The 26,508-nt window shown below is 45.6% G+C and overlaps 1 protein-coding gene across 2 annotated transcripts; it reads right to left on the minus strand.

Annotated features, from left to right (window-relative positions):
- Positions 1-557: 557 nt before the first annotated feature.
- LAMP5 (lysosomal associated membrane protein family member 5) lies at positions 558-19,656 on the minus strand. 2 transcript variants are annotated; one of them, XM_073792665.1, is made up of 8 exons: positions 18,539-19,656; positions 18,332-18,420; positions 12,978-18,183; positions 12,273-12,445; positions 11,771-11,902; positions 11,542-11,647; positions 9,988-10,176; positions 558-1,446 (listed from the first exon to the last, which is right to left on the minus strand). In XM_073792665.1, the coding sequence occupies exons 3-8, from the start codon at positions 13,039-13,041 to the stop codon at positions 1,268-1,270; spliced, it is 843 nt and encodes a 280-aa protein (XP_073648766.1). In that variant the 5' UTR covers positions 13,042-18,183; positions 18,332-18,420; positions 18,539-19,656; the 3' UTR covers positions 558-1,267. The 2 variants fall into 2 exon arrangements, with proteins under 2 accessions (XP_073648766.1, XP_004311455.1); XM_004311407.4 differs by having other exon boundaries at positions 18,332-19,656.
- Positions 19,657-26,508: the final 6,852 nt, after the last annotated feature.

Raw genomic sequence — 26,508 nt, forward strand, 5'->3', positions numbered from 1 at the left:
ATTTGCTGGTATAATGAACTTCTAAGGATGTGCTACTGCCAACAATTGAAGACCTGGGGAGATAACTCATGCGCTTGCTCTCATGTGGTGATGATTTTACAGGGGTAGGGGGATTCCCACCCTAACACCAAAGAAAAGGATTTCCCCTACCCTTGCTCAGATCTTCTGAAAAATGATTATGCAGAAAGTGAGTGAAATCCAAACTATGTACATTTCTCTAGGGAATTTCAGTAAATTACATTTTATCACAAATAAAACCCAACCTAAGCTACTATATTCAGTCCAGCTTTTTAATCCAAAGAGAAATGCCAGACTCAAGACCAAGAAGCACCAGAAGCTATATTAGACCAATCGTTCAAGAGGCGCCATTATTAAAGCTACTTATGTTTGCCAAAATAAATCCACGTGTTTTCACCTGGAAAAGCCAACTCCCTCCCTCTCCCCCATTGTTTCCTTGCTCTTTCTTTGCTTTTCCTCTTGCAGAAATGAAATCCCGTCTTCATCATTCCCCTCTCTCCTCTGGGTGCCCCAGAAACCATTTTAGTCTGTTTTCTTGTTTCAAGAAAGCATTCAAATGTTAGACAGTAGTGTGTTTTAATTCATTTTGAAAAACAAACTCACATGGATTGATTCTTCAGGTCCCCTTACTTGGACCTGACACACTATGAAGTCCAAACAACTCTGCATAGTTACATTAAACAGGTTCTTGTGCTGTGAATTCACTGGGTGCAGGTAGCAGTGAAACATTCCCAAGACAATCACTAGACATGCAGAACGCCAGCCAGAAGCAATGGGTCACTTTCAGGGGTCTTGCTGCAGGAAGCATGAGGCTGTATTTGGTGTACGTTGACAACGGTATAGGGTAAGCCATCTGTGTTCAAGGGAGCAAAGCCTCCAATATTCCTCTTGAACTTTAAGGGGTGTCTTTCCAAATGAAGTGTGGTTTCAATCCCTAAACTTCAGAGTCAGATACCTTTCCGAGTTTTATGAGTTGCTGCTTGGAGAGTCAAGGCCAAGCCACGATGAGTGTAAAAGCTGGCTGACCCCTTCCTTCCACTCCCCAGCAACTGTCCTTCACCCCATGAATCCGAAAGAATCCCCCCATCCTGCGATTTAAACATGGATGCAGGCCAAGCAAGCCTTGAACACCCACGTCTGTTTGATTGAAGCTATGTTGGTATATCCCATGTACAGGTGGAAAGTGCTTTTGTTTTTCTACCTGATCCAGCCAGCGGAGGGGGGCTGGGGTCTGTCTGCCTAATAGTTTCTAGCCCATGTGCTTATATTGGGATCGGTCCCTAGGGATCTGGACCTGGTTGGCAGTCATTTTGTGGTGGAGATGGTAAATCACCAGCGTTACCACAATGACGAGGCCCAAGATGAGCCCCAATATCAGGGGCAAGGTTTCCTCCAACTGCTCCCGCTCATCCACTGGGCATTTATGCTCTGAAATGGGAAAGAAGAAGAAAAGCGATGAGCTCCTGCCAAAATATTCTGAATCGTAAGTCTGCTCAAGAAAACTAAAAGGCAGATAGAGGTGAGAAGATTTCTCAAGGAAACTTCAGAGATATTTTCTTTTTCAGAAACAATACTTCCCAACCAAACTTAAGGCCCAATTCCTTAAAATTTCTGCATAGTGTAAAATAAAAATACATCAGTTAAATAGGGCAATATTCAGGCTATTGGATTCCAGGCCAATGTCAATAAAGCTTCCAAATGATTTATGCAAATTTTCAGAGTTTGGGCATTAGGCACAACCACCATCATTTTTATTGTTTATTTAATTTTTTAAACTTTTTACTCATGTATAATGTACATAGAATCGCACACAAAATACACCTTTTAGAAAATCTGAAATTACCAGGTGTTGTCAATGATACAGAGTAATTGGAGCTCTTGTCCACCATTGGTGGGAAATGGTACAATCACTTTGTAGTAAGGTAAGGATAAACATACACCTACCTTATAACCCAGCATTCCACTCCTAGGAATTTACCCAAGAACAATGAAAACATATGGACACAAAAAGACTTGAACATAAATGTTCATAGGAGCTTTATTCATAATAGCTTAAAACCAGAAACAACCAAAATGTCCATCAGAGTAGAATGGATAAATAAACTGGGGTATATTCATACAATGGACTATTAATCAACAATACAAAGGAATGAACTATGGCTCCACGTAACAAAATGGATGCATCTCAGAAATATTATGTTGAGTGAAAACTGTCAGACACAGAAGAGTACATGTTGTATGACTCCATTTACATGAAGTTCAAGGGCAGGCAAAACTAAGTCTATGGTGATTGAAGTCAGAGAAGTAGGGAACAGTGTGTCTTGCAGAACAGGACACAAGAGGACTTCAGGTGTGATGGAAATGTTCTGAATGTTGATTTAGGTGAGGGTTATGAGACTGCAAGTATAGGTGAAAACACACTGAGTTAACACTTCAGATTTGTGCATTTTGATATATGTAAATTATACCACCATTTAAAAAAGAAAGTGTAGGGCTTCCCTGGTGGTGCAGTGGTTGAGAGTCCGCCTGCTGATGCAGGGGACACGGATTCGTGCCCCGGTCCGGGAAGATCCCACATGCCACGGAGCGGCTGGGCCCGTGGGCCAGGGCCGCTGGGCCTGCGGGTCTGGAGCCTGTGCTTCGTAACGGGAGAGGCCGCAGCGGTGAGAGGCCCGCGTACCGCAAAAAAAAAAAAAAAAGAAAGTGTAGAGTTTGATGGATTTACACCACACACATCAGAACTGGTATCAGAATTGTGGTGCCAAAAGTATTAGCTTTAAATGGATAATAACTTTGGTATAGTTATGGGGAAAATCATCTAATACACCATCCTTTAAAGAAGATAGAGGAGAAAAGCATGGTGTATTTTGGCAAAAAAATTATGGTCACAATATTATTATAGTTTATTTCTTTTTTTTTTTTTTAATTTTGTGGTACGTGGGCCTCTCACTGTTGTGGCCTCTCCCATTGTGGAGTTTATTTCTTTAAAAATTGTTTTGTTGCCTTAGGAGAAAACCTGAATTAAACACATCACCGGAGAAGAATATAAAGGGAGTATTAAACTATGGACGAGAAGTCAAAAGTAATTATGGGAAAATAAGGGGATGTCAAAAATTATCATGAAAAATACTGAATCCCCTTCCCCACCCATCCCCATTCATTAAGTGGTCAAAGAAAGGGGAATTCCTGAGTTCTCTTTCCCTTACCCACCATTCCAAAATCCACAAAGCTCTAGAAACCACAAGTACTTTGTATCATTCATGTGGCAGCAAAAGCTGGCTGCTCTGATTCTCATTTCTCCTCCTTAGCATGAAGATTCATGTGTTTCACTGCAGGAAACAGATTCATTAATCTGTTTGATTACAGGAGCTTCCCTGAGTCTTCTGGGTCTTATATAATATATGGACAATGCACTGTATTATCTTCCTAAAGTCCAAAATTATTCTGAATTCTGAAAAACATCTAGCCCCAAGGGTTTTAGGTGAGAGATTGTGAACCCATAAAAAAAAGCCACGCATTCCCCTCTCAGGCTTAAGCCACTGTCTTCAAACTCTGCCTTTGACCCCCAGGAAAAACAGTATTTTACATCACAACCCAGAACATATGTATACATACATAACTAAAACCAAAGTGTTATAAAACAATGGTTTTCCTTACTTTGTGCCGCTAATAATTTATCCTCTGTACTATTCTCTTTCATTTAAAACAGTGCTGGTCATGACCCACTAAAGCAGAGGTTATAATCTTTTTAGTGTCAGTGTGATGAAACTATACCCCTTCTCAGAATACTTATGATTGCATAAAAATAAAACACATAAGATTACAAAGAAAACAAACTACACTGAAGTTCATATATTAAAATATTTTAAAATAATATGAGGGACAGTTATATATATATTTATTAGTACACAGGTATACTGGCTGTGATTGCAAAGTAGGGAGAAGCATAACTGTTACTTTGCAAGATCTGCACAAACATGTGGGAAGAACAAGACTATAATTTATATTGGTGACAAAGTCATAGGTATGATTAATACTACTGTGGGTTGTTACCTTTATAATTGAAGGAAATGTTAAACATTAATTAGAAATTAAAGAAAATAAAGATGTAGATGTTTCCTATTGAAATGTACAGACCCCTTGAATTCTATACACAAACACTATGCACTCCAGGATTATGATCCTGTGCAATGAACTGATTATACAGCCCACAGATTATAGAGCAAGGACAGTTGGCCTCGATTTCTGTCTGGGAGAAGAGCATCCCTTGAGCCCAGCTCAGAGTCTGGCTTTGGGTGCTCGGAGATCCCTGACTCCCTGTTCATCTCCACAGGTCTTGGGGTCCCTCACACCTCTGCCCTGGCTGGACTTACAGTTCTAGAGAACACAAAACAGAGGCCCAGGGTGGATGGCCCATGATTGGAAAAAGCAACAACCATCCCAGTCATTGCAAAGAACCAGATGAAGACAGATCAGACAAAATTGTGTAACTGCCAGCTGCCAGTTCAAGTCCCCTCAACCATAAACCTGGTGTGCCCAATTCAATCCTGAATCATCTTAGGTTCTGTTTTCTAGACGTGTGTTTTATTTTGTTTTGTTTGATGACCACAGCATTTTAAAGTTGTATTTACTCCCTGAGGCAAACAAACTGTAAAAGCTCTTAATGAAAAGCAGCTCCAGATGAACAGCATTGAGATGGGCCACGGACCAGGAGGCAAGCTGATTGCTTTCTCCAGCTCTGCTAGCGCCACAGACTTTTCTTGTTGGAGAAGGTGGGCAAGCCTTTTGCTGGCCGTGCTTCCCTCTGCTGTCTGATAGGGCAACTGGAGGGAGGGGTTTGCCCCTCTTTCCATATCTTCTCTGGACTGGCTCGGGACTCCTGTAACCTCAGCAAAATGTATTTTGTGTACTGAGAAGATGTTAAGATGAGTGAGCTTTGGAGATCTTTGGCTGGAGACAAGCAGATACTCTCACCAAGATGTAAGCACAACAGTAAATAAGAAAACAATTACTGATTGATGCCAGTGTGTGCCAGAAACATCCCTGTGCACAAGGAAGAGCTGTATAAACTCTTTCCCACTAGCCTGTAAGCTCCACCAGGTCAGGGAAAGTTCCTATATCCCAGTACTGGGTGTACAGGTGTACAGACACCAACAGGGTCCTATGACCTTGGTATACACCATTCCCACCCATTCCAATAGGCTTTGACTACAAGGCAGGTTAGACATCCTGGAGAGCCAACGCCCCCCTTCCCCACCCCAGCAGCCATCAGTGGCAGATGGGAGTTGGAGGGTAACTCAGGTGGGTACCATACTCTTTCCCAGAAGTTCCAGCAGTGTGAGCCCCAGTGCCCACAGTGGTAACCTGCTCACTTATGCACCTGTACTAGCTTCCTTGCCTTCCCACCTCACTTCCCCACTCCACTAGCAGTGCCTTCTAGAACCACCTAAATAAATTACTTGCCCTTACATACTTATAGAGGATGTGCTTCTTGGGGAACCCAACCTAAAACACTAGGCTCCAGAGCAGTAGCAAGAACACAGAACGCTACGACTGGCTGGCTATGTGGCCCCGCGCTAGGCCTCTGTGTTCCAGCCCTCGACACAGTTCTCTGTGGTGTTAATAACAGGATTGTCTCCCTCTGGATGCTTCCCCAGGAGGCTCTGAGAAGGAGCACCTGCTCAGGTGGCATGTTTCTTCGCTGAGAGGTGCCACGCAAACCACAGGTGCACACAGCACTCTGGATCAGCATCGGCACACCATGCCCTGGTTTGCAGCATGGCAGCCAGTCTTGGGGCGCTCAGTTGGGGGTGATGTACATTCATTTCCACTAAAGCACAGTCATTTGTCTATAGATCTGGGTAAAATACAGATCAGGTGGTATCTCCCAAACACACTGTTAGAAACAATGATAAGCTCATGAATTCAGAGCACCCGACAACCTTTCTGAAGATGGCCCCTCGCATTCACATGTCTGGTACAGTTGCTCAGCTGCAGCAGCTGAGGCTTGGAGAGGCTAAGAGCACAGGATCTGATACCCAAAGACAGGTTCCTGTCCCAGCCCTGGCAGCCACAAGGAGCGCAGTCTTGGCCAGTAACTTTACCCCTAAGCCTCAGTTTCTCCACTGTAAACAGGGATCTCAGTACCTTCTTCACAGGTCTCTTTATTTGTTTGTTTCCCCCCTTGAGAATTAAGACGGGCCCAGTCTATATGTGGCGACTTAAATGCCCATTAAACCTGAGTGTTTAACAAAGGGGCACAGAAGCACCTTCGTGTTCTATTACGTTTCTTCTGTCTTTATGCGTGAGAGTCGCCTTTAATTCAAGCCATTAAAATACTCAGGCTGATCTGTTCCCTCCCAGTGATTCATCCTCCATGCTAGCACAGTCAGAGTTCTCCTGGGGCCTCAAAGGGACTCACTACCAGGAATGAATTGTGGAAGGACAAGTTACCCAACACCAGCTGAGACACATGGGCTGCCTTGAACTGCAGGCTGAGAGTTGCCACACCAAGTGTACCTGTTATAGAAATAAGCTGGCCTCCGTGGATTGGCCCCTCGGTGGTTTATATTTTCACTGCAGGCTGAGACCCACATCCAATTATTTAAAAAAAAAAAAAGCCCAAACAGACACATTTAGCCATTTAGGGCCTGTCTGCTTTGCATACAAATCTCACCCAACAGCTGTTACCCACTGATAGGATAGATAAGGCCCTAAGCTTCTGCTGCCCCCCGAGCTCTCTGACCCAAAGACTCCTCCCTGTGCTGCTAAGTGACATCACCTAGATCCATAGCCCCCTCCTGACACCCCTCTCCCTGCCAGGACATCCCTTATCCTCCTTTCCTTTGGGATAGTGGTCCCCAGGGTGCTGTAAGCCTTCTTCTGGACGGTCCCATGCTGTGAGGGGCTTTCCTTACACAACCTGCCCAAGTGCCACCCAATGAAGCTTGTGTGTTTCTGCCTCTCATGGTCATATCATATTCCTTGATCAGCTCAAAATCCCTCAAATCCCCCTACCGACAGTTTGCCATGGCCAGCAGTATCAGCAAGGAGCTTGCTAGGAATGGAGTCTCTTGGGCCCCGCCCCCAGAACTACGGAACCAGACGACTTGGCATGTTAACAAGATCACCAGAGCTGTGCTCAGTGATCTGGAGCCTCTGAGCTACTTTCATTGGGGATCAGCATAGTAGCCAAGCTCAACGGTCTAAAGGGATTTGTGTGATAAAGATGTCATCCCCATCCGGGCTGCTCTCAGCCTCTATGAGTGTCCACTAACTCATTTCACTGACCCTTCCTTGCTTTTCTCAGAATCTATGAAAGAGGCAGGTGGGAGACTGCAGACTGCCAGGCATGACCCCCTTACACAGGGAATAGGCTCTTCATTGGAAGCCCTTATGCTGCATGTCCTGCTTGCACACGACAGAACGCATGCACACAGTCCTGCAGTGGGCGTCAGACATATGACCAGGTGCCCTCCCCACCGCCACGCAGGCAGGCTTCATTCACCCACACAGGCATTAGCAACACATCAGAGCCTCCTTCTATTCTGGGGAGTGGGGTCCAAGTGCCAGGTTCCGAAAAGGCACTCCAAAAGGAATAGTTCAGATTCCACCAAATCAAATAAAATGATCTCTTACGAAACACACTGGGGACAGGTGCTGAGAGGCACAGACAGGAGGAACCAGGAACAAAAGGAGCCCTGCCACACAAAGGCACATTGATTCAGTGAGAGATCCTGAATAAGGCTTGCCTCCTCCCAGGCTTGAGCCCCAGGGCACCATACAGGAGGCAACACCCTAATTATTCCCCAGAAAAGCCTGGGTGAGACAAGTGCAATTTGCTTGTGCTTAATATATCTGCATTTAGGAAGTTATACATGCTTACAAACTGTCTAAATCTATCTATTTAAGCCCTGGAAGTGGATAAGAACTGCTTTTTATACAAAAACGTCATTAAATCTATGCCAAGAATATCACTGATTTTTAGGAAAACAGCTCTGGTCCTTATTCAGTACTCATTTACTCTTATTTTGTACACAATTCTGACATCTATGAGATCTGATTTCTCCATTCATAAATGACTATAAGCAGCAACTTAGAAATAACCCAGAGAGGGTTAGGGTGAGATTGTGATAAGGAACTAGTAAAAGCAGCAATTATAGCACCAGTAGTACCAAGAAATGAAGAAGTGTCTAAAAACCATTGACCAGAGAAACACAAAGAGTAACTAGAGACTACTGAAAGTACCTATACAAACTCAGAAGTATGTGATCCAATATTTTCAAAATGAATTCTGGGCCATCCATAATCATAAGTCCACTTACTTTTAATTACATTTAATATTTTCAGTTTAAGAAAGACACTTACATTTTATAAATACTTTCATAATCCACAGTATTTTTTAGTATTAAGATCTTGGCGTTTAGTTTAGTTTCAATTTTGTAGAAAACACATTAAGATGGAATAGCCCATACAGGTAAGAGCCATAACAGGTAGGCATGGCACTGCTGTACTAAATGTATTAAATTCTGATTTGCCTGGCTTTGAAGCATTTGCAAGTCTCTATTAATTGAGCCCACAGCTTCGGAATATCAATTCAGCCAAAGTTAACAGGGCATCTGCAATGTGCCAAGCACTGTACTTGTTGCTAAAAATATAAAGATGAATAAGAAGGAGGCCTTTCTCTTTAGGACAGTTTAACTTAGGAATTCCTTAATGCCTTCTGAATAAATCATGGGGGGAGGGATTCTATTCCGTATACTTTGAATGGGCGGGGCATTTAATGAAAGCTGGACTCCTTGGGACTGATTTAATGATTTGTGTGTGACCCAGGTGGGCATTCCCTAATATCCTACACATTCGAATGGTTGTATTCACCTGGGGACTGCCAGCCCAAAGGTAGGCATCAATAAAGCAGTCAGAATCTCTCCCCATTTCTTAACCACAAGGAATAAATGAGAATATCAAACTGCCTTTAACAACCTCCTCCAGACAACAGAGAGAGAGAGAAAAAAAATGAATGGGAGAATTCACTTACTCCACTTGCCCAGAGTAAATTGTTGCTAGATTTGGACAAATTGCAGAATGTGAGCTTCTCTCCTGCCCTTCTTCTGGGATGCAGAGAACCAGGAAGATATGGACGCCCTGAACCTGCTCCAGCTGGATCCTGCCTGACCCCCTTCCAGGGCTTGCATAGACTGCGAAGAAGCCTTCTTGCATGCCCCAGAGGGAGCAGATCAGGGGCCTTGCCTCCTTGGAACCTCATGGGTGTCCCTCCACACAAAGGTGAGAGCTGTACAGAGGCAGGTCTCCATGAGTCTCTCTCTGTAACCTGTGCACACACACACACACACACACACACACACACACACACACACACACACCTATTGCATTCTGGTCACACAAAAACTTAGACTCACAGTGGTAGAACCTAGGGCTGGAAGTGTCTAGAGGCCATGGTGAAACTGAGGCCCACATAAGCAAAGGCCCTTCTCCAATCCATGGCTCTCTCAATAGCTGCTTGGGATTTTTAGCTGCCTTTTCCTTGGGAAACTTGCATCAAAATTATATATTTTTTTCAGCTGACTTTCTTATCTTTCTCCCTATCCACTTTCCTTTTTTGGCAAAGGAGGGGAGGAAAGGAAAGATGAAAAAATAAGGGAAAAAAGGAAGGGAGGGAGGAAGGAAGAAAACAGAGAAAAAGAAGGGAGAGAAAGAGAGAGGAAAAGAAGGAAGTGAAGGAGGAAGAGAGAGAGGGAAGATGAAAGAGAAAGTCATTGTAGTTGATACAATTCAGTTTGTTGCCTTTAGTCTTTGAAAAATATTATAGAGGGAGGCAGTGCCATGATATCCTAGAGAAAGTCCACGTGGTAACAGCCTGGTACCCTGGCAGGTTGCCTTCCACATCCATCTTGAGGTCAGCCTTTGCTTCCTTCCTCTCCCTCTCCTTCTGCCTCCCCACCGACCTACCTTCACTGAAGACAAAATCAGAGATGATGTCAAAGGGCTGGATGTGGACCGCAGACAGGATCATGGTGACTGTCTTCTGCGGATCACTGGAGGCTAGTGAAATGGTCTGCTGAGCTTGACATTCATAGGACTTTCCAGCTGGGGTGACCAAGGCAGATAGATGATGCGAGTTGGCTGTGTGCTTCCCGGCTGCAGGGAAGGCCCAGAGCAATGGTTAGGCCCCTATAGGGCTGGCAGAACTCTCATTATGGTGATCCAGATAGTTGACCTTTGCCTCTTAGCCCAGACCCCCGCTCTAATCCTCTGCTGACATGCCCTGTTGCCTTGCCCGGCTGGGGCTATGCAAATGTGAATGCACCCATTCTTTCATGAGCATGGATTTCTTAAATATTAATTTGGAATTTCCTTTTGGAAGAATAAAGTGATACCTAAAACCCCAACCCTTTTTACTATATAAGACCTCACAACAGAGATTCCAAAGATCCACAATGAACAGTGACTTGGTATCCTACACCTCGCACTGGCCTGCAGAAAATAAAATATCTTCCTCAGCAAAGCATGGCTGCTGCTAGTACTCTGAGCAGATGCCCTTGTACGCATACATATTCTTTGGAAGCCTGCCTCACCCCTTTTCCTCCTTTTCTGGATTAAGGTTTTTTTTTTTTTTTTCCTTTTTTTTTGGTCTAATTTAACTGTGTGAAACGTTTGAATATGAATTTTGATGAAGAGACAAAATTGCCCTTTTTACTGCGATGATAAGGGGTGAAACGGAAAAGATGACATATGTATTCTTATACATGTTCAGTAAAAATCTTTTCCCAACTCAGGTGCCCAGGTGATGAAAGGCTTCATTATGAGTAGATCAGATAATTTACAAAATAAAAAAATACATAAATTTAATTGTGGTCTTTGATGGTGCCTGCAGATCCCAGCATTGTTATTTGGAGCCTAGATATCCCTTGCCACAATATTTTTGGAGGATCTGGGTAGTTGTTGTAGTGATGGGCATGAAAAGCTAATAAATAAGGATGGTTTAGAGTCCACTCTGGGGTGGCCGCAGTGGATGACTGAAGATTGCGGTGAGGCCTGAGCAATGCGCCAAAAGATCTGAAGGACATCAGATTCTGACCCAGAATGAAAGTCATACTGTCCCCCTTGAAGTTTTAGCGCATAAGAATAAAAACCAGGGTGCAGAAGAAAATAAAAATACAGCTTTGTCCTTCTCTGTGCTTCTTTAAAGGACAAATCATAAGAAAGCCATCCTGAAGCAGCCACAGGAAGACAGTCCCTCAAGAGACATCTCATCCAGGATCAGGTGATGGGTGACAGGCTGGGCCTCAGGCCCTGGGTTTCTTGCGCATCTACAGGGCCTGAAGGCCAGAGGACCCACCGGCACTCCCGCTTGCTTCCTCCACCTTGGAGAGCAAGTCCAGGGCTACCTTGGCCTGGGAGCGCAAGGCCCTGACCCTGAGGAATTCGGCCTCCAAGCCTGAGATCCCTGCAGTGTCTGCGCTTGCCCGGGCTCCTTTCCCAGCCCTGCTGGTCTCTACTCACCACTGACCGCGTCTTTAAAATGGGTCTTCTCCGAGGAGTCATAGACAAACTGGACCTTGCTCAGCCTCCACGTCGCCTCGGGTCCCTTGGATGTGTTGTGACTTTCCTGCCGAGCGGGGCAGGCGCGCGTTAACCGCCCGAGCAGATCTGGGTGGGGAAACGGAGGGGCGGCCCCTACCCACACCCACCCGGAGTCTGCAACCCCTCTGAGCGCCCCACTAGCACTTACCTTTACAAACAACATTTTGAGCGCGTATGCGCGATCCACCCAGAACACCTGCAGCTCCGACTCGTTGTGGCCACAGTGGCCCTTCACCTCAGCTCCCCGGGTCAGTGAGATATCAGCCTGTTCCGTGATTAGCTGGGAACACAGACGCCCCGCACCCCCTCAGCGCGCGAGCCCCAGTGGGGGCTGTAAAGGGCAGCGCGTCCAAACTCCGGGTCGCACGCCTGGGCACTCCTTTGCGCGCGCGCTCCCAGGTCCAGGAACATGCGGTTAGATGCTTTGCGTGCAGACCCGGCCGTTAAGGAAGCAGAGAGAGGGATTTACTTTCAAAGCAGGCGGGGCGAGCAGAAGGCATTACAAGCCGGAACCCCCATGCAGCATTTGGGAGCAGCCTGCAGGGTGTAGGGGGGAAGGCGGGTGACCCAGGTCTTCACAGGGTCTTGAGGGAAGGTGCCCTTCGTCCCTGGAGCCCTAGGAGCAAGCTGCGAGGGAAAAAGTGCCTTACATCTACATAATTGCTGGCCCACACATCATAAGGGACAATAAATTTGGCTGCAAACTCTGCCATGAGACACGTCGTCCCATTTTCCCGCACCACAAATATATCTTTTTCAGGGTTAGTGGAGAGGCCTGAGAGATTCTCCACTTCTTGTTCTGCCATGATTCGAGCCATTGTATCTGCAGAAAACAAACAAAAAATCCTATCGGTTAGGGGCTCAGCGAGCCCACGCGTCTCGGGCACAGGGGTGGAGAGACAAGGAGGTCTGCGGGCTTTGGGCTGCCCAAGTTCCTTGCCGGCTGCAGGGCGCTCTGAGAGCCGTTTCGCTGACCTAGCGCCAACAAATTCGACTTCGTTGCTGTTAATTTATAATAAAAATAAAATTAAAAAACATTTAAAGCCTTATTAATTTGTAATCCGACTGGCCTTTTTCTTCATCTTAGGCTTTTAAACCAAAGCTTTCTCGCCAGTGCTCTGAGCCCACGAAGCAGGCCTGTGCAGCATCGTGTCTGGGATTGGCGTACAAGTGTGTGGCTCTCTGGGGAATTCCCTGCCACTGATGGGAAGGTCCTCCCCTCCTCCCCCCAAAAAAGAACAAACCCGCCAAACATTAGGGCCACGTTTTGACCTTAAGCTAATGGCTTTACTGTGCCAGTTCTATTCTCTGCAAAGAGTGCACCCTGCTCTGGCGGTTGCCGAAACGCTACTCACGGAAGAGCATCAGAAGAACTCGAAGTCTATTCATGCCGAGAACGGCTCTTCCTCGGAGATCCATCCTCGCGGAGCAGCGAATAAGGCCAGTGGTGCTGCTGCAGAGGCCGCCCGAGAGGGAATCCCTCAAAGTCGCCGCTGGAGTGAGCCTGAGTGAGCGAGGGGCGGGGGCACCGAGAGGGAGGAGGGAGGGAGCACGCGTTCCGTACGCACTGGCGGACTTGGTGTGGATGGAGTAACGCACCGACCCGGGCAGGGTGAACGCTAATGTGCTCACTGCAGAGGAAAGGACCGCGTGGCGAGGGAGCTGTCCACGGCTGCGAGTGCTGAAAGGATTCGGTTGTATTGCTGGAGTGATTGTGGCTGAGCTTGTGCAGAGCTCCAATGAAATTTGGGAAGGCTAAAATTCTCCCTGAGTCTGTTTCCTGCGCTGCAATTGCATCCGCAAAGATGATTCTATCCTGAGAAACTTAATAGCACCCTCCGACTTATTCAATATCCCTACCAGTACAGTGATTAGGTGGTGAAGACATCACACCACTGGAGTCCTGGCTTCTGAAAATGCTTCTAGCTCCTGAAGGAAAACGGTGGAGCACAAATTGTTGCTGCTTTGGGGGAGGAGGCGTAGGCAGGAATAGGGAAGGAAAATGCTATGGCAACAGCTTCCTGCATTTGGAGACATCGCCTTCTCTCCCCTGCTCTCACGAGCTCAGGGTTTAAAGTTAAACTGATGCCTCATCAAGTGAGGCCGTTAGTCAATGCAGTATGTCTATTTGGGCTTGTTTTTTGTGAGTTCTGTTCTCTGATTGCACGAGGACTTTGAACTCTGGGGTCACCTACCCTCGCTCATTATATTGTGACTACTCTGCTAAGAGGAATGTAAGTGAACCCAAAGTTTGTGAGGGTTATGTAGCATCTTTTAGGACAGTCCTAGTTATATGCACACACACACACACGCATGCACACATATAATACTCTGCAGCATCTAGTGGGACAGAAAAAACAAATACTACGGAGCTAATTCCTATATTTACACTTTTTAGTAGCTTGCTTGATTTTTAAATATTTAGCTCCATAAATCAGAATACAGCACTTTCAGCAATAGGCATACTGTCCTAATCAATTGTAGTGATGTCCAAATATTTTACTTCTTAGTGGTGATTTCATTATATGAAAAATCAACAATATAATGTCATAAAACAATGTCATAATAAGGGGCAAATTGCAAAGTATTTTCATGTTCATTGTCAAATTTGATCCTCCCTACAACCTTAGAAGGTAGGCAAGGGAAGATATACCTTATTGTGGTTGTACATACCCCAAAATTGAGGCTCAGAGAAATTAAATGACCTTCCTCAATGTCACATGGTCAGTAAAATTAAAATAGAAAAATCACATTATTTAACTTCATAGGGATCATTTTCATTTTTCCTTATATAATACTTTGACTCTAAAACATACCATACGTTGATTTCCATTAAAAAATCTTTATTCAGTGACCAAATAACAAGCTAACACCTAAGATCTCTAGCTCACATTCCTGAAATGTATAGAGTGCTGTTTTAAGTATAATAATATTCTGACATTATGCTTGCCACAAAGTGTTTATACAATTATTTTTTCAAACCTGTTCCTATATCAATAATGAGATTAATAGCAGTTCAAATTATGAAGTAATGTTTAAATCAATACTATATTTTTACATCTTTATTTTTATCTCTGTATTTTGATATTTCATCCAAACATTTCTCAATAACTTTATATAACTGAATATATATAGAAGCACTGAGGCAAAATTGTGATTGATACAAAGGCAATTATTATCAGTTGACAGTGGAATTTGTAAAAATTATATATGCCTAATGATTTGTCATGTTAGCAATTGTTAGTAAACGCTTATTTTCCTGTAGCACTGTAAAAATTAGAAAGCAATGAGATATAGGTAATGGAACATTTATATATTCTCTTTCCCTCTCTCCCTTTAGTAAATGAGGAAAGAAATGAATGGATTTCAGTCCAGGAGTCACTATTTATTTTTTATGACCTTGTACAGATTTTAGTGTTCCTCACCTAAGAAACTGGGATAATAGCTCAGGGGATATCTGGTTAGGCCAAGTGAGCCAATGATTATAAAAGCATTAAAAAAAAAGACAAATTAATTTAGACCATAAGCATTAACTGAGTACCCACTACTTGCACTATGTTTGGTAATCTGGAAACCCAAAGATAAACAAATACCATTATAAAGTAGAAGAGATATCTGTAACAGTTAGGACACTTTCTCTTGTGACACATTATTGCAGATATCTTAAATTATAAGTTGTTAAAAAAGCAACTGAATTAATTGATGATTAGCTGCTTTAATAATAAAATATTAGATGGGACATAGCATTGGTCATGAATCTTAAGTTGTTGTAGTTGATTTACAAATCAAATAGTGGTTCCTTTGGAAAATGGTTTCTTTCCATACCTGACATAAATGATCTCCTTGTTGACTAGCAATTGAATGAGTCAAAAGAAAAAAAAAGGAAGCAATTTTAACTCCTTTTCTTCAGAGAATCATCTTCAAAGCATAATTAATTTAAAATCCCTTTGGGTATTTAATCTTAAACATAGCTTTACAAACACCCATTAACTTATTTGTCTATCTGTAATGATTCTTACATTGCCAATAGAAGTCAGGTCATTATACCTACAACTTTCACGAACATTAATTAAATACTTTCTAATCATCCTTAAAAAAACTTCAGTTCTTTAAAATTGCTAAAGAGATAATAAAGGAGAAAAATGTACCATTAAATCATAGTAACAAAGTTTTCCAGGATCCATTCCATTCTTCATTTCTTAAGTGGGAGAGAAAGTAGGAGAAAAAATGCCATAAGCATGTACACTCATGTGGATGATAGCTGTGTCAATTTTCATCAATGCTGCCGGCAGTCAATACAAATGTCACCCAAGTGCACTGGCTTTTGAATCTCTTCTCAATCTTCTAAGTCCTTCAAAGGATTCTCTTCAATTCTGGTATTTACTTATTGAATTAGTCTTTATGAATCTCATGCATGTCATTGAGTGGTTACTGTTTCATGGATGTGGAAGAAAAGACCCACTGTATGTATAGAACTTTTAGTTTGGATGAAAGAAAATGAGAAGAATCATGAAGATGTATGGTTGCCTGGCACAATGTGTGCACAGATGTTTAAGGAAAGAAAAAGTAAGATAGCCACCCCGGGGTGGGGTGGAATTGACCAAGGAGGCCTCTTGGAGAAGGAGATCTTAAAGAAGTGGACAAATTGATCTAAGGTAAAGGATAAAGAAGGGCAATGCAGATGGAAGAAAAATATATTAAGTAGGAGAGTCAGTGCAAAGATGTAATTCTTCATTGCTCCATATTTATCAATTTGCAATAAAGAAGAAATTAGACTCCCAAATCCACAGTGTCTTATACATAACCTTTATTTAACTTCTTTATTTGGTAATTTACCCATATATGGTATATGCAAAAGAATGGCATATGCAAAACATTCTAAATAAAATTAAATATTCAACTTATTAGATGTATCTCTTTATACTTGGTTGCACAAGCAACTGACTTGTACCTGTAGAATCAAAAGTGGAAAGCTAAGCTTTGTTGCAGCTGAAATTTGGCTTGTTGATGTTTCAATCCACTTTACAGTGAAATGTAAAAATGTACTCTGGTGCTGCTGTTCCCACCACCACTGATGCTCTCCCCTGACCCAGCACACACACACACACACACACACACAGATAAGGAAGCACACATGGATAAAGGAAGGAGGGATAACTGAACTGGACAAGATGCACACAGCCCTTACACCCAAATTACTAGTTACCAAAACATTTTCTGTGCTCAACTTAATCACTGGACAATTATTTCATTTAACTTAATCACTGCCTTTGAAAACCTTTGAAATCCTTTTGGGATAGGAATTGAAAAATAAGTATACATAAAAATATTTTGTGCATATATTGGCAAACCCTAGAATGTGTGGAAAGAATCAGAAAATTAAGTTTGGCCCTCTGATGCACTCAGCTTGCATGACCTTGATGAAATTTCCCTCATCCTTCCTGTCATTGGTCTCTCCTGCAGCTAGTTTAAAGAAACCAAGCTATTTCTGCAATGAGGGTAACCAGCGGAGAAGACAAGGCACCAGAATAATAGCCCTTTCATTGGCAATGTATCTTCATGCTAAGTTCTTAGAAAATGTCCTTTTATGAACTCATTTAGGATAAATGCCTTCACATAGGAGGGAATGCAGGGGACAAAGTGTCTCTAAAAAAACTACCTGAATAAGCAGATGGTGAGGCCAGGTGATCATTCCTGAAAGGTTCAAGAGCACAGGAATTATTTTTATCTCTTGAGCCAGTAATTAGTTAACTGTTTTTAAAACAGTTTATGATAGCTACCGCTAGCTTCAATGTGTAAAATTTTAGGCTACTGAGTACAATCAGTCCTCTTGGCTTTCCTGGCAGTGAGGAAAATCTTAACACGGGGGGGACCCGGGACTTTTCTGTAAAAGACAAGAGTCAACTGAGAATTTTAAAAAGTCCTTTAAGAAGTTTTTTTCTCCAAGAAATACTAACAGTCATCCCAGTAGGCTTAAGGTTAGACAAGCTGTGGCTCATTTACAGCAGCTTGCTATCTGCGTTCTGAGATAATGCACTTCTTTAAAATTTCTTTTATCGTGTATCACAGGGGTTCCTTATTCCCAGTTACCTACTCTTTAAGTTCTCTATTTCTGCATATTCACCTGAAGATGTGTTGGAACTAAGGGAAATTTGTATTAATTGCTATGGGGTGGAGAGGGTGAGAGTGGGGCGGCCAGTCAGCTGAGCTTGGAAGGAAGCTTTGCTGGTGCGGACCTGGAGCCCCGGAGTTGCCCTGGGGTGTTCTGATGTTGTAAGTTTGGGATGTTTCTATGGCTGTTTATTTGAAACCATTGCAAGACGTTTGCTCTGGTAACCAAGAAAGGGAAAGAGGAAAGAGTCTTCAGTGTATTGGAAAGACGACTGGCATGGGAATCTAGGAAGCAATATGTTAGCTTTATTACTCCACTAACAAAAACTTCTGGGAGGAATGGTTTCACCTCTCTGGTCTTCAACATGCCTTTCCTACAGGATCCTTCCAGGACTGCATGCCCCGCTTCTATGGGTGACCTTAGTTAGGAAGTGATCTGAGCAATTCTTTCTAGGGGAAAGAAAAAAGCAAAATCGAAAAACCAAAACAAACAAACAAACAAAAACCCGCTGAGGATTTCCATTACTAAAGCTTTCTATCCCAACGTGCAAGAAGCCTGCACAGATCTAGACTCACGGATTGCGGCCTTCGGCGTTACCTTTGGGTGACACCGAGTCACATGGGCCCGGTTGCTCGAGGTCTGGAGCTTGGTGGGGCTGGGGCTGCGGACTCCAGACCTGTCTGCTTCTGCCCGAGAGACAAGAGATGCGCGTTGCGGCGGTGCGCCCAGCGGCCCGAACGCCGAGTTCGCGGCGACCTCAGCAGGGGAAAGACGTCGGCGCCAGGCACCCGGGTTGGACTTCACCGCACGTTCGCGAAGCTGCTCCCGGTGTGGAGGTGAAAGAGGAACCTTGCAGAGGTGTGGTCCAAGCCGGCTCCAAAGCCGGGTAAGAAGAATCAATTCCGAGGTTGCTGGAGTTGGGCGAGTTCGGGCCTTGTCTGCTGGACAGAAGCTCCGGGCTCTTTTGTGTTCTGGTGTCGAGGGGAATTAGGACTAGAAAGGGAGGAAGTAAGTTCCTGGCAGAGTGTTCTCTGGCTCCCCACGACTTTCTTTGGCGCTTCCAAGGCCGGGAAGCGTTGGCAAACCCCACGCTGGGGCGGAGAGGGTGGGCGGTGAGACCCAGGCTCTCTGCCTGCCTCGCGCCTCTCGGGTCCCTCCCCCGCCCAGAGGAAAGCCGGGGAGGCTTGAGCGGGGTGGGGTGTTACACAGAGGAGGGGGAAGGGGCCAGGTTGCAGAGGCTTCGCGTCTCTTCTTTTCTCTTCTTTTTTCTTTTCCTTTCTAACCCGCCAGGGTGGCATCCGCATCGGAGGGAAATGCCCCCGATGGGCCCCAGAGATCCAGCTTCCAGGGCAGAAGTCGGGAGGATGCTGCGCCGCAGGACCAGGAGCGCTCAGGCATCCTCGCGGCGCGCGGTCCTTGGACCACTCTGAGACGTGGGCAAGGTTTTGAGACTCTGCCGAGAGGAGATCGAGGCTGAGGTGCCCGAAGAGGCTCAGAGGGCGCGCCCTCAGAGGGAAACGGCTCTGCCTGCGGGGCTGGCGGCCTGGGAACCGGGCGGGTCCCGGCCCGGGGACAGGACGGTGACAGGGTGGACTGACTCACTGGGGCCTTCTGCTAGGGTCCCTGATCGCTAAGTGAGGCTTCTGACCTGGTGGAGAAGTGGGACCGAAACACTCTCCTCCTCCCACGCACGAGTCTTCTACCCCCTCGGGGCGCCCCGGGCTGCTGGAGGCCCAGGCCTGTGAGGTTAGGGTTAGAGTTGTGTTTGTTTTTGTTTTCCAATCTGGGGCTGGGGGCGGGAGCGGAGGTTATTCTGTACTCTAGGTCGCAAATGAGAGAAAGAGTCCAGGGACAAAGCAGGGGCCGCCTCTCTGCGGAAAGTCCCAGTTCCCGAGACTGATCCCGCGCCCCCGGGGGTGCGGTGCCACGCAGCTGGCAGGACGCGGAGCCGGGACCTGCGGCTCTGCTCTTCTCCGGTGACAAGACCAGATAAGGACTCTGGGAGGCCCCACCCCTGAGAAACACTGTGGGGACCCTCCCGATATTCCCTTTGAAATAAAAATAACATTAAATCCAAGATTCAAATAACACTAAATCTCGCATTCTAACACTAAAAAAACCCCACTAACGCTCGGGATTTTAATCCATGGCGGCTCCATGGTTACTTTTTAACTCAAAAGCAAATTTGTGGGTGCAGGCCTCTGCTGCCCCAGGTCTGTCTGCCAGAGATGTCCCCGGCTCAGCAGCCCCGGTGGCACCTGCACGTGCAGTCTAGGCCCAGCCCCCATCCCCGCCCCAGGAGGTTCTTTGTGTTTCTAATTCTCCCCCCACACCCTCCTTTTTTTTTCTTGTCAGCAAAACAGCAGGGTCTGTAGAGGTGGTTGTCCCCGCCCCGCCCAGTCTCTGGAGTCACAACACAAGTCAAACGGGCGTTCGAGAGCGTTCGAGCTTAGGGCGCTGAAGCCACCACGAGCAACGCGCCCCAACCCCTGTCACCCGGAGGTCAGGAGCCTGGGTACCGCAGCTGCTACCGCATCATTGCCGGTGAATTTGTGGAGAGGCGCACAGATGGGGAACGCCTCGGGCCGGCACTCAGGGCCAGCTGATGGATCGTCTCATTTCCTGACTTGATGGGCCGGAACCTGGGCTGGCCGGTGGCCGGGGGGAGCGGGGTGGCATAGGGACCCAGCCAGCCACACGGGTGCATAGACCTCTGTGTGTGTGTGTGTGTGTGTGTGTGTGTGTGTGTGTGTGTGTGTGTGATATGTATCTTAGAGAAAGACCCCCAATACCCTCCCTCTCCCAACGCGAAGTTATCCCTCCTCCGGTTTTCTGTTCTGGACACAAGCGCCTTGTCCCCAGTTGTGAGTGCAGTGGTGGTTGTCAGAGCTCCAGGCGTCCGCTCGCACCGTGCTGGCGGCATCATTTTCCTCAGGAGGCTGAGGAGAGCAGGACTTGGCCTCCAGTCCAGTCCCCCGAAAGGGCTGTGGGTGGGGGAACAGGTCATGAAAGCCACAGTGTGGAGGGGGTGGGGAAGCCTCCATTCTGGGTCCATCTAAGGTCCACCTCTCTGGGAAACTTGGAGGGAGACAGGGGACTGGCCTTGAGAGTCAGGCGGCGGTGAGGAATGTTGTAGAAAGGTGGGTGGGAAAATGCACATTGGAACGCTCGCTTCCGGGGCCGTTGGACACTCCAGCGAGCACAACAAAGCCCTGTGTGCCCCTGGGGAGGGCAAGGTTGCTGGTCCCTGTCTCAGCACCTCACCCTCAACTCAGGAAGGAGCTGGAAGGAAGGAGAGAAACCCAGGAGGGAGCCGGAGGCTGAGCTCAGATGAGAGGACAGCTGAACCAAAGAAGGGTCAGACACTGGGGTTCCTGTTTCTAGGCCGTAAGTGTGGGGTTTTCTTTTTCAGCTTCCAGGAATCCAGAATCTTCCTCCAGGTCTCTGGGAACTTGAACTCTGACTCTACTTGGAAGCATTCATCCTAGGCTGGGCCTTGGAGAGGCCTGAGAGGATCAGGCCTGTGATCTCAAGGAGTCCCCAGCCGGGTGTGCACCTGGGCAAAGTAGCTCACCCACTCCCCAACTGCCTTCTGGGAAAGTGGCCACTCTCTAGGGAGCCAGGAAAGCATCACAAGGGTCAGGGCATCTAGACAGTGCACTGCCCAGAGATTGAAGTGTGGTCCATGGGCCAGTAGCATCACCCTCACCTGGCTATTGCAGAATCTCAGGCCCCACCCAGGCCTCCTGCATCAGAAGCTCCATTGAAAAAGGGAGTCTAGGGGGCTTATGAACATCTAAGCTGGAGAAGCCTAATTTATAGAACCTCAGTTTAGCCACTGCCCACTTCAAGTTAGAGTGCCCAGTTCTCAAACCTCTTCCCTTCTCTTCCTGCACTTGATTAAATCATTCAGTCTTGTTTCTTTAAATGAACTGCATATGTTGATTATCCCAAATTCTCACCTCAAATAAATCAACTGCTTAGTATCTCCACTGGGATATATAAAGATATTTCCAACTTAACAAGTCCATGATTGTTAATTTTATGCATCAATTTGGCTAGGCTGTGGCGCCCAGATGTTTGGTCAAAACCAGGTTAGATGTTGCTGTGGAGGTATTTTTAAAATGTGATCAACTGGGCTTCCCTGGTGGCGCAGTGGTTGAGAGTCCGCCTGCCGATGCAGGGGACACGGGTTCGTGCCCCGGTCTGGGAAGATCCCACATGCCGCGGAGCGGCTGGGCCCGTAAGCCATGGCCGCTGAGCCTGAATGTCCGGAGCCTGTGCTCCGCAACGGGAGAGGCCACAACAGTAAGAGGCCCGTGTACCGCAAAAAGAAACAAACAAACAAAATGTGATCAACTTTTAAATCAGTAGACTTTGAATAAATAGGTTACCCTTCATAATGTGGGTGATCCTCATCCAATCAGTTGAGGCCCTTAAGAGAAAAGACTGAGGTCCTCCAAGGAAGGAAGGAGTCTGCCTTCAGACTGCCTTCAGACTTGAGCAGCAAAATCAACTCTTTCTTGGATGTCCCACCTGCCAGGCTGCTCTGCAGAATGCAGACTTGCTAGCATCCATAATCACATGAACCAGTTCCTTAAAATAAATTTCTCTCTGCACACATTCTATTGGTTCTGTTTCTCTGGATAACCTTGATTAATACAATGTCCAAAACCAAACTTCTCATTTATCCCTTGCCTCCACCTCCCAAAACCCTGCTTCTTTTCAGCTGTTATAGTTAGCAGAAATTCCAGTTGTTCAGACCAAGAGCTTCTAAACCACCACTGACTTCTCCCATTCCCTCACGCCCCACATCTAACTTATCAGAAAATCCTGCCATCTTTCCCTTTAAACCAGATCCATGATCTGACAACTTCTCATCATCCTTATTGATCTCACCCTGGTTTTTGCTCCTCTTATCTAGTTAAAAAACTTCCTAGTTAGTCTTCTGTTTCTTCCTTGGCCCTCTTGTGGCCTTTTCTTCACATGCAGTCAAGAGTGATTCCAGGCTTCCCTGGTGGCGAAGTGGTTGAGAGTCCGCCTGCCTATGCAGGGGACACGGGTTCGTGCCCCGGTCCGGGAAGATCCCACATGCCACGGAGCAGCTGGGCCTGTGAGCCATGACTGTTAAGCCTGTGCATCCGGAACCTGTGCTCCGCAACGGGAGAGGCCACAACAGTGAGAGGCCCGCGTACCGCAAAAAAAAAAAAAAAAAAAAGAGTGATTCCACAGTGTAGATAAAACCATGTCAGTCACTCCTTCCTCCAAACTCTACAGTGGTTTCCTCTTTCATTCAGATGAAAAAACCAAGCCTGGAAGTCTGTCTATGTTGTGGCGACTGTTACATCTTCTACAATCTCTTACCCGCTTCACTCTGCCGACATTCTGGACATGCTGCTGCCTCAGGCCATTTGCTCTAGCTGATCCCTCTGCTGGGAGCTAATTAAGGATTACATTTGGCTGTGAAGAATGGAAAACCCAAAATAACAGTGACTTAAACAAGATAGCAGTATATTTTTCTCAAAGAAAAGTCCAGGAGCCATTGCTCCAGGGTTGGTAGGCTGTTTCATGGTCTCAGAGATTCAGACTTCTCCAACCTGCAAAGGTCTTCATTCTCAATGACTCCTCATAGTCCAACCAGTAAGGAGCAAAAGACACAGGAAGAAAATGGGTCAAGGTCAAAGGAGAGACAACTGTTGTCTTTTAAGAAGATGCACTAAAGCTTCCCCTGGGCTCCTGACATTCCATTGCCCAGGATGTAATCACGTGGCCCTACCTTGCTTCAAAGGAACCTGGGAAATGCAATATTTATTCTGGGAAGTCATGCACCCTGCTCAAATTCATAAGTTCTATTTCTGAAGAAGATGGGCAGAAAGAATGCAAACAGTCTCTATCTCAGCATCTATTCCAAAGACAAAGATGTCCAGTGTGGCTTGGGTAGACTGAAAAAAGTGCAGAGTGGTAGTCTGGAGAGATAGGAAGGTGTGGAAGATTATTTCTAAAGATGGTTGCCTCAAATTCCTCTCATTGTTGAACATTTATATCCCTCTGATCAAGAGGCAGGTCTATCTTCTTCTCCCTTGAGTCTGGACTATCCTTGTGACTTGCTTTGATCAATAGAATGTGGTGAAAGTGATGTTGTGTGTTTTGGCTTAGGCTTTAAGAATACTGGCAACTTCCTCTGATGTCCTCTGGAGATTCAGCTTCCAGGAAAAGAAGAATTGAACTTGACCACTAAATGCTGAGAGACCATGGGGAGAGGGAGAGTCCCAGGTAGCCATCCTGGCTGAGGCACCAGACATGTGAGTAAAGCATATTAGACATTTCAGTCTCAGCTGGGTTCCCAACCAAACGCAGCCATACAAGTGACCCCAGCCAATACCAAATGGAGCAGAACTGGCCAGCTGTTCTGCTGAACATCATAAGGAATAGTACACAGTTGTTGCTTCAAGCATTGTTTTGGGATGGTTTGTTATGCAACCATAGATAAATGAAGTAGCAGGGATCAGATCATGGGAAGGTATATAGGCTCAGGAAAGAATCATGGCTTTTATTTTTAATGCAGAGGGAAGAATTAGAGGATTTTAAGCAGATGAGTTACACGATCTGATTTACACTTCAAGAGGCTTACTCTGCTCATGTGTGGAGAAAGGGCTGTAGGGGCTCAAGAGTGAATGGAAATGAAACCAGGAGGCTGTGACAGTTGTCAAAGTGAGGGGTGACAGAGGCTAAAACCAGGGTGGTTTTCCCAGTAGTGTTGAGAAGTAGTTCCATTCCAGAAATAGCTTGGAGAAAGAGCCAATAATACTTATTGATTAGACCAGGGGAATGAAAAAATAGGTAATCAAAAATTATTCTTAGAATTTTAACCTGAGCCCGGGAAGGTGGAAATATCATTAGTAATTGAAAAGTGGGTTTTCAGTTAAAAACAACAACAACAACAGGAATTCTGTTTTGAATGAGCTAACTTTGAAATGCCTATTATATACCCAATGGCAGGTTTATGTGGGGATCAATGAGGAGGAACTGCCGGACATATAAACTTGTGAGTCTGATTACTAGGGATCATTTTTGTTACTTCAAGAGAGGGCTGTGTTGCTTTGCCCCGCCCTTTTGTGCAGGGTCCTCCTTCTCATACAAATTCAAAATATTAGTGAACCCAAATAGTAGTCTTTCACACTGAAAAGTAAATTTAGAAAAGCACATTGTCTTTGAGACAGTCTCCTGGCTTCCTTGGCACCTGGCATGCACATGCCGCGGACCTGGGATGATTAATGGACGAGACTGTTCGTGACCCACTTATGGGCTATTGCTTCCATTATAAACCCTTTGAAATCTGGAAGGCTGGCTGGATTCCATTCCAACTGGACACACTGTCATCTTTTGTATTTATTTTTAAATCATAAGATGAAACAAAACAAAACAAAAAATATCCCTCACGACCCACCCACTCATATCTCTAGAGATTTGTTGCTACTAAAATATAGTGCATATGATAGCATCTGTGTACCTGTCATGTTTTTTGTCTTATTTGTTAAAACATTCGAGATTAGATCCAGTGCTGATTAGTTCTCACCAGTTTTGGTGATCAACGTTGATCATTTAAGAATAACATATTGCAGGCTATTCATGACTTTCATTGTTATTATTGTTGTTTACATTTCTCAACAGTCACCTCCATACCAGAATACAGGCAGTGAAAGAGAAAAGTCAAAGCAAAACCTTCTTAATATTTTTTCTTGATTGACTAATCCATTAAGCAAAGGTCAAGACTCATCTTTTGCATGACGTTGAGGACTTTGCTGCCTCATAGTAAAGTTAAGACACATACATGGACATCTGGCACACTCTGGCAGCTGAAAGTACCATTTCTTTATTTTTTTAAATCAAAACAATTCTAATCTGAATGTCCTCCCCCAATCCCATAAACTTTCCAAGGTTGAGGGGAAGTCCAGTGCAGCAGATACTCTTGGTGCCCATTTATTTCCCTGTGGCCCCTGGCAGCTTAAGGACATGGTGGTGTTCGTGCCTCCTGCCTCAAGAACCCGTGGCTTTTTCCTGAGGGCTCTCTCTGGCCCCTGGAACTTGCTCAGCCCACAAGGGGCAGCCTGGAAGTGTGAGGAGTTACTACCCTCAAGAACAACTCTCACCCAACAAGATGAGAAAGTTAGAGGACGAATAGCCTTGTCTTCACCCCTGGTGGGACAATCCTGAGAGAGTGCTACACTCTCTCCATCACAGAGTCCCCAGCGGGATGGAGCCCCAGTTGCCCACAGCAGTAACAGTGACCATTATTATACCGCTAGTGTTCTATCCCCCCCCACTCCACTCTCTTATTATGTTTCCTGAGATGACCTCCAAAATAGAATACTTGTACCCAAATTCTTGTCTGAGGGCCTGCTTTTTGGAGATCACAAGTTGAGACATCCAGCATCACCTAATTGCCTTCTTCCCCTTCTTTTGGACAATACAATGACACTGGGAAGTCCTGAGGAGTGGGGGAGGCACCCACTCCTCAGTCCCAGAGGGCACTGCTGCCATTGTTCCTTGTCCCAGCCAACATGGACTGGGCTACATGTCCAATGCAGCCATCTTTCTTGTTATCTCACTTTCTTCTATAAAGGCTGGCAAAGCAGTCAGGTAGCCTTCCCATCTGAGGTTCTGCCACTGCCCAGACCCTGGGTTTCAAAAAGCCTATTCTTTGGGCGCTCCAAGGCCCCTTTATTGCTTCTCTTCTCCAAAAGCTAGAGAGCTGTGTTTTCACCACTCTGCTC

The sequence above is a fragment of the Tursiops truncatus genome, chromosome 15, assembly GCF_011762595.2.
Source record: "Tursiops truncatus isolate mTurTru1 chromosome 15, mTurTru1.mat.Y, whole genome shotgun sequence".
Taxonomy (NCBI): Eukaryota; Metazoa; Chordata; class Mammalia; order Artiodactyla; family Delphinidae; genus Tursiops; species Tursiops truncatus.

What these genes read in the sequence shown, in the direction of transcription:
- LAMP5 (XM_073792665.1), bottom strand. Translation starts at nt 13,041, where the DNA reads ATGGATCTCCGAGGAAGAGCCGTTCTCGGCATGAATAGACTTCGAGTT. An exon ending in AGTTCTTCTGATGCTCTTCC is followed by an intron (nt 12,446 to 12,977) that starts GTGAGTAGCGTT and finishes TGTTTTCTGCAG; the next exon opens with ATACAATGGCTCGAATCATG. An exon ending in TGATTTTGTCTTCAGTGAAG is followed by an intron (nt 1,447 to 9,987) that starts GTAGGTCGGTGG and finishes TTCCCATTTCAG; the next exon opens with AGCATAAATGCCCAGTGGAT.